Source organism: Eurypyga helias, unplaced genomic scaffold (assembly GCF_000690775.1).
Source record: "Eurypyga helias isolate BGI_N326 unplaced genomic scaffold, ASM69077v1 scaffold44195, whole genome shotgun sequence".
NCBI lineage: Eukaryota > Metazoa > Chordata > Aves > Eurypygiformes > Eurypygidae > Eurypyga > Eurypyga helias.
Window position 1 is genome coordinate 1 of NW_010254340.1, and position 8,158 is coordinate 8,158.

Consider the following 8,158-nt stretch of genomic DNA (forward strand, 5'->3'; position numbering starts at 1 on the left):
GGAGTCGATGCTGAATCCATCAAAGAGATGGGGGAGGTGTCGGAGGACGGGTCAGTTCGATGTGCTGTAGCGCTGCTCCTGGGAGTGCCGGCTGAAAGCCGTTGGGGCAGGGCTGGGCACGGGGACAAGGTTTTCCGGGTGAGAGCACGGGCCGGGCTGGGGCCGTCGGTGTCACGTTCCGGCAAGGCCTGCGACAGCCCTGAGCCCCGGAATCAATTCTGCTTCCCTCACCAGTTTATCCACTGAAATGCAGAGTCCGTTGCCTGTCATAGGAACAGCTTTTGTATAAAGTACTGAGCTCCCCAGAAGGAGTGAAGAATACAAGACCCCGGGTGTAGCCCCAAAAGTTAGCTGCCTGGGTGCAGAAAGGACCCTTGGACTCACGCTGTGAGTTTATGCAGTTTTCACAAAGCACACATCAAAACACTTAATACTGCATTGTTTTGTTTTCTGTGTGGTGAAATCTTCATGTTCTTCCCAGTTTTATTTTGATCTTAAGGTGCCACTGGGTAGTCAGCACTGTCCCTGCTTCAAGGTGAAAACTGATGCTTGTTTCACACGTAACTTCTCATCTGTTCCCCGTTTTAGGACAGCAGTGATGACATTGAAGATGTGTCTCTCTTTGATGCAGATGATGATATATCCAGGAGATCAAAAAAGTCAAAAATAAGGTCAGTGGGCATAGAGAGGGTGTCCGGATGAGTTCCTGGCAGAAGCACAAGGAAGGAAGGACTGCCCTATTACATCAAAATATGTCATGGCAAATGCCTTCTTTGTTTATTTGGAAGTAATGGAGAGTAATTTCTGGAGGACTGAGAGGACCAGTTCCAGAAGCTCACTTGGAATTGCAGATCTGTGCCTTCATGCTTCTGGGTACCCTCACGTTTAGTATGTGTTTGCTTTCCTGTGTGTAAGGAATCCACGTTGATAAAATGACTCTGTGTGATGGAAGGTTCTCACCGTGTTGAGTTCTGGTTCTGGGCTACTCTGTTATCTTTTCCCCAGTCTTTGTTCTTGAGCATGTTTGGTGCTGCCTTGCTGTTTGCCACGTCCTGGCATAGTTAGTGCAGCTGCCTCCTTCCTCATTCTGCCAGAACTCCTGCCACAGAGCAGTGTCCATACCCACGTGCCGTGGTGACATCAGCTCTGTACTGCACGTTCTAACCTGGAAACTGCAGAAATCAGAAAGAAGGGCAAGTCTGCTGGGTTGAGAAGTGTGATCTTTCCTTCAGAGGTATTTCCTCTGTCAGAACCTTTTGAAGTTTACCCCATAAAAGCTGTCTTACATTGAACAATAGGTAAAACTCCCTGTCCCCTTCCACCCCAAATTCTGTCTGCACATGGGATGTCCCTGCATGTAGAAATGTGTCTTCCTTACGATGAGCTTCTAGTCAGTGTATTTCCCATATTTTCAGAAGCCATTGCATGCTGGGTTCATGTTACGATGCTGATCCTTCTCCTGTGAGTCGGTGGGAGATCACCTTGGCAATGTCATTTCTGTGAAATTGCTTGTCTTGTCTGAAAGAGCTGTGACTGTACTGTACTTCGTTCCAGGCACCCAGTGGCATCGTTTTTCCACTTATTCTTCCGAGTCAGTGCGATAGTTGTCTATCTGCTCTGTGAGCTCTTAACCAGCAGCTTTATTGCCTGCATGGTGACAATTATCCTCCTCTTGTCGTGTGACTTTTGGGCTGTGAAGGTAAGTTCCTTTTATGCTTTTTGTTATCTTCGTCTTACTGTATAGGAGTAATTGAGCAGTGATATGCATGTCACAGAAAAGTAACTTCTTTGTGCCTTTCCCATAAAATGATGCCCAAAATACCCTCAAATACTGTGATGTTTTGTGAAGCGTTATGAAATAAGAATTCTTAAATCTCTGTGTACCTGGTTTCTTTTTGAAAATCGAATGGAGAACATATATTAGGCTTTCTTTTAAGGTAGCGCAGGCCTCGTTATCAGATCACTTTTGAAGCACCAGAAATAAGCCTCACAGTAGTTTGCTATTGTATCGGACATAGAATCATAGAATAGTTTGGATTGGAAGGGACCTAAAAGATCATCCAGTTCCAACCCCCCTGCCATGGGCAGGGACACCTTCCACTAGACCAGGTTGCTCCCAGCCTCATCCAGCCTGGCCTTGAACACTTCCAGGGATGGGGCATCCACAGCTTCTCTGGGCAACCTGTCCCAGAGCTTCACCACCCTCTCTGGGAAGAATTTCTTCTTGATATCTAAACCTCCCCACTTTCAATTTAAACCCATTACCCCTTGTCCTGTCACTACAGGCCCTTGCAAAAAGCCCCCTCTCAGCTTCCTTGTAGGCCCATGTTAGAAAATAGATTGTTGTGGGCATAAGTGCCTTGTAATCTTGTTTGCCCACATGTGAGGCAAATGAGCACCACTGAAAATAGCAACCCAAACAGCTGAACTTCGGCAAATGGTTTCTTTTAGCAGGAGATGTAAAGCTCATTGCTTTTCTTCTCTTTCAGAATGTCACAGGGCGACTGATGGTTGGCCTTCGCTGGTGGAACCAGGTGGACGATGATGGCAGAAGTCACTGGGTATTTGAAGCCAGGAAGGTAATATTTTTTTTATTTTTTTCCCTTTGAATTGTTTCTGGTTTATGAAACCCCCGTTAATTAGTGGTTGTTTGTGATGGTAGACATCGACTTCCAGTCACAGATCTGTAACCATGGGCTTGTCTCACGTAGGCTGCTGAATGAGCTTTTTGATTGTTGAATTATTTAAAAATTCTCATGATGTATTGATCTGGCTTAATGTAAGTAACTGAAAAGCTCCACATAAACTGCAGGAAAGGTTCCCATGTCATGTCAGAAATGTGCAGGTTTTCTGGTCTAAACCTGGAACAGCTGAGGTAGCTTTTATGTCCTGCATAAAACTGCTGGAGGTAGGAAGAAACGTATAGCATTCGTTATGGCTGTCGCCTTGCCTTTGTGCTCGTGCTGGCTTCTGCTGCTTCTCTAGTATCCCATCTGTCAGGCGCCTCACAGGTGACCTCACTCACCCTTGGATCCTTTTCTCTCTGTATGGAGACAGTGGCATGCGGATCATTCCTACACCCACATGGGAATCGGCAGTGGTATAGCGACTTGAACCTAAACTTTTCTCCAGCTGAGTTTTTGACCTCACTACAGGCGCTTTCTTTCTCAAAACCTGCTAGTTCAGAAAAGCTAGAACGCAGTGGGGGAGCTGAACTGCTGGTGATACTGTAAATTCACCCGTAAGTTGTTAACCCAGTCCAGGAAGAAGTGAGTGCTTCCTTGGGATCTTCTGCTCTGTAAAGACTTTGTAAAATCAATAGTGTGGTATGAATCAGTCCTCTGTGCATGTAAAGAAAAAATTGCCCTACATGATGCCTAAGAGTATCGATATTTAGTTCTGCCAGTGCTAGGATTAGTGAAATTCTGGTTGTCTGTGCAGTGATTTGGAGACACAAAATGCTGCCCGTTTGGCTCTTTCTAAGCTTCATAACTGAACCACTCAATAAATGTCATGTCTCCCAAACTTAACCATTTAGCCCCAAGCATTCCAGCAGGATTCAGTGCTGCTGCTTCCACTGTTTCTGATGGAAACATTTCGTCTTGCAGAAAGCACCTGGTACTCTTGTGTGGAGCCAAAAACCTGTGGGTTAGGGATTCTGGACTGTTTTTAATGACAATGGGATCTGCGCAATGGAGCAGCTTGTTAATCTCTGTTTCCTTTCTGTTTCTAGGTAGCACAAGGAAGTAAAACCTCATCAGAAGCAGAGTCCCGAATTTTCTGGCTAGGTCTAATTACCTGTCCTATGATCTGGGTGATATTTGCTTTCAGCGCTCTCTTTTCCTTCAAAGTGAAATGGCTGGTGAGTGGGCTCCCCCAGCGCAGATCGTGCACCTTACGAGTAAGGCGGCGTGAACTTGTGACTGTTTTCCTGTGTCTCAGGCAGTGGTTGTGATGGGAGTGGTGCTTCAGGGAGCCAACCTTTACGGTTACATCAGGTGTAAAGTTGGCAGTAGAAAGAACTTGACAAGCATGGCGACCAGCTATCTTGGGAAGCAGTTCTTGCGGCAGGTAAGATTTCCAGGGGTTTGGAAACCGTGCAGTTGCATTTCTTTCTGTCCATCAGCTTCCTGCCTGCCTGGGCCAACCAAAGGACTGAAAAAGCTGCTGTTGGTAGTTCTGCAGAGGGAACCTTCATGCCTTGCTGCCCTGTGAATTTAAGCCCCCTCAGTAACGTCACAGAGTAACTTGCTGATCATTGGCACTGCATTCCATTTGCAGCTCATCGTGAGCTCATATTTTTTGGTGGTGCCATGGACAGGTGCCATAGAAGTGTGTAGCTGTTAGCTGAGAGGGCTGCCACTGCCTTTTATATTCTTTCTGACTTCCAAAAAGATCTTCTCAAGAGGCCCTTTTCTGCCCCAGCGCTGGGTTTTCTTCCTTCCGTAGGTCCCTGCAGCAGTAGGCACAACCGTCCCCTGTTCCACTTCTGGGCTGTCATTTTCCATTTCCTGACCCTGGCTGGCTGTACTAGGCAGATGGCTCTGGGGAGGGGTCGTTTGGCTGCTCCAGGTTCACAGATGCTTGCCGGAATTACTGTCGTTACTGTGATCAGAAGCTCAAACACTGACAGAACTTTCTCAGCAGTCTGTACTGGGATTGTGCTCTTCCATAGCTGGATTTGCTGCTGAATGCTTTTACCCCTGCAGTGCTTCACCAGAGGCTCAGACCAGCCTCGATCTGGCAGAAATGAATGTCTTGCTCCAGAATCATGGCAGTGAGGCATGCAGTTCTCCTGTACTCCTTTTATTCTTTGCCTTCTGCAGACCGTGGCTAAAGAGGACCAAACAGCGTCCTGAGCATGGTGGAAGCCTCGAGCCTGACCGGATTCACAGTAGTGGACAGCAGAGAATGTTGCTCTGACCATGAGATTTGGGAGCTGCAGGCATGGGTGTGAGTTAAAAGAAGTAAATAAATTGTGCAAGACTTCAGGTTAACGCTCCTAGCAATTTATATTTGAGTTTCCACTAGCTGTTGGTGTTTAAGTCCTTTCTTTAGTTTGATTAAATAGAATTATTTTGCCTAAGTTTTAAATTAAAAAATACCCTAGGTGGCTCTCACACAGGTTTGTAACTACTGGATGAATCAAGTGAAAATTGCTGGATGTCCTTTGTTACACAGACCCTGCACAAGCCAAGCCTCGTTATCCAAGAACTCTCCCAACTCCTCTGGCAGTTGGTGCCTCAAATAGTTTCAGTTGTGGACGTTGCTGCATTTTATTCTTGGAGATCGTTGCTGCTTCTGTTAGGGAGTTTAGGTAGCGCTCTTTTGGCTCCGCATCTCTCTCATTCTGCGACTTGAACGGCGCTGAGGTGGTTGCAGTGGAGGAGAGCTGAAGGCAACGTTGCTGTGGGCTTAGCGGGGAGATTGTTGCAGTCTCCTGGAAACTGCAGGGAATGACCTGTGGGCTGCTCCGCTCTCATGTATCGGCAGCACTCTTGGAGGTCTCAGTGGCATCCTAAACCCCTGGATGCATGGGAAGTCCCTCCTTACCTGTCGGCCTGCGCCTGTCTGGAGAGCGCAGCAAGAGCACAGCCAGTTTACAGGGAAGGTTGCAGGCGCAGCGGCAGAGTAAGTCTGAGGGCGGCCGCGGCCCCGCGCAGCAGCCGGGGGTTGGTGCTGCGTGTCGTCTTCTCTGGCCGGGAGGGCATAGGGTGATGTGATCTGCAGTTTCCTCGCCAGCCCCTCGGCGTAGGGAACAGGACTGACAGGGGTTTCTTGAATCCATGCGGTATGCTGTCCATAAACCGTGCTTCCCGAGGAGTCTGGGCTGGAAGGAAAGCCTTGTGTAGGATCGAGCAGCGTTGGCTTGCAGTGTTCACTTCGATGGCACAGAGCGGGGTGTTTTGTGTGAAAGGGGTGGGCTCCTTGTCACGTTAACCCTGTTCAAGGCAGATCGTGCCGTTGCAGCGGTGGATGTCGTGAGCTTCGGATGAGGTACTGTGGGTTAAGAATGTGATTTCTTTTTGCATAATGGGTCTTGTAAATTGTGGGATTGCATTAACACGATTCCTCTCCCCGTACTGTAGCAATACTTGGGAGCTGTATATTTGTTTAACTCTTTGGATTGATACCTTCCTTTTGTAAATATGTATTTATAAAATGTGGACATTAAAATAATGCCTTGTTTAACCAGACCGGGTAGCCCTTCGATGCCTGGGGGCTGAGCTCTGTGTGCACCGTGCTCTTGTAAGGTAGCTTTACCAGGGCTTCCTCGTCAAGTTAAACGGTGCTCTTGAGCGAGCTCTGGCACAGTTCCTTTCACCCAGGGGTCTTGGACAGTTTTCCCTGTGCAAACACTTTCTTCGTAAGCGTGCTGGAGCTGTTATCCTGCAGAGCTGAAGGAATTGTCACTTTGCAAGGCTCAGCTGGAGAAGAAGCTCCTCCGGAGGGCACTCGGTGGGTCCCTCTACCCCCGTCCCTGGCTCGACCCTGACAGGTGACGGTGTGCGACCGTAGATGCTCGTGCCACCACGTAGCCGGAACTTCTCCCACTGAGCTGGAAAGGACGGTGTATTTCGAAGGAGTGAAGGTAAGGAGGCAAAATGAAGTCACTCACTGAAGTAACGGTGCTTCTGCAGCCACGCGGGGACGTGCCAGTGCAGCGCTGGGCCCGTGCGGGGCGATGGAAGGGAAACCCTTCCTGCCCCAGGCCAGCAAGCCCTCCGTTTGCCGCTGCTGTCGGAGGGTCGGCGCTGATGGTGGCACAGCTCCAGCCATGAGGTAGTTGTTTTAAAATGTGTTGAAAGTTTTGGACTTCATGTTTATTCTGCTGCTGCCAAAACTCCTCCCAAGCTGCTGGAAAACAGTGCTTTTCTGGAAGCTGAAGTTTATTTAATCAAGGACAGAGGCATTTATGAGTACGTGTCTTTAAATATAGCCCTCTTTGGCTTATTTTTAGCCTCTTGGCAAGCATGCAGTCTTTTGGCTTCCGAGAAGCTGGCATTATTGCGTTTCTCCACGGCATGGATCAGAACCAAATTTCTTATCGCTTCTCCCGCTGGGCGTGAGTCTGGTTGGATTTTTACGCACTGTCTGCCAGGGTTTCCTGTGAGGCAGGAAGTGGGAGTTGCTGCAGAATGGGGAAACTCTCTGAATGTGCTTTTTTGGACAAGCCTCGGGAATCCACGCTGAGCCAGGTTTTTGGGCATTAGCTGTGTAATGGTGGCCCCACCCAAGAGCTCCGAGCCTGGGTGGTGGCTGAACTTGCAGGGTTTACAGGAACAGAAATACCCCAGGAGCAGGAATTCCGTGCTGTTTGCTCTGAAACAGCAAACTGTGCCTCGGATGTTGCAAGCACAGCTGAAAGGTGGGCTTGAAGGCATCCCAGTTTTACAGGCAGAGCCATTTTTAAGTGGTCGGAGCACCACGTCTTGGGCCAGCAGGGAGCTTGCTCGCAGAGCTGGGGACAGAACAGGTCCTGGGGGGTGTTTGCTGTCTGCTTTGGGGTGCGCAAGGCCTCATCCTTCCTGCATGTCGTAGGGCTGAGCTCTTGCTCTTGGGCCGCAGCAGGGACCTGTCCCCTCCTGCTGCCGCAGACCAGCCTGGGTTTGGCCTCTCTGCACGTGGCATTGCGCCGTGCAGCCAGCTGGGTGCTGGACTCCCCAGGAAGGCGCCCGAGTGCCGGGGCAGCAGCAGTGCTTTTTCTGGGCCTGTGCACTCATAACTGTGATGCATCCGGATATTCCTAAAACACGCACGCTTTAGAGGCCATTTTGCCCCATCCGGTGCATCTCCTCCTCCCTCTGTGCCCCCCTGCCTTGGGAGAGAACGGTAGGGCAGGGGAGCTGAGTGTGTGCAGGCAGCATGGCCCCAGGCACTTGGAGCCTGGCTGTCTTTCCATCCACGGATTTCTTCTCTATTGAACCCGCAACATCAGAAGGATATAGACTGGTTGGAGCGAGTCCAGAGGAGGCCACAAAGATGCTCAGAGAGCTGGAGCCCCTCTGCCATGGGGACAGGCTGAGAGAGTTGGGCTTGTTCAGCCTGGAGAAGAGAAGGCTACGGGGAGCCCTTATAGCACCGTCCAGTACCTGAAGGGGCTACAAGGAAGCTGGGGGGGACTTTTGACAAGGGCCTGTAGTGACAGGACCAGGGG

At 49.5% G+C, this 8,158-nt stretch overlaps 1 protein-coding gene across 1 annotated transcript; it reads left to right on the forward strand.

Moving 5' to 3' along the window:
• Positions 1-588: 588 nt before the first annotated feature.
• LOC104504061 (Golgi apparatus membrane protein TVP23 homolog B-like) lies at positions 589-5,053 on the forward strand (the record flags this gene model as incomplete). The annotated part of the gene is made up of 6 exons (XM_010152933.1): positions 589-671; positions 1,555-1,699; positions 2,490-2,579; positions 3,734-3,862; positions 3,943-4,071; positions 4,827-5,053. Coding segments are annotated over 6 exons (609 nt in total), but the record flags the coding sequence as incomplete, so codon positions are not given.
• Between the last annotated feature and the right edge of the window lie 3,105 nt (positions 5,054-8,158).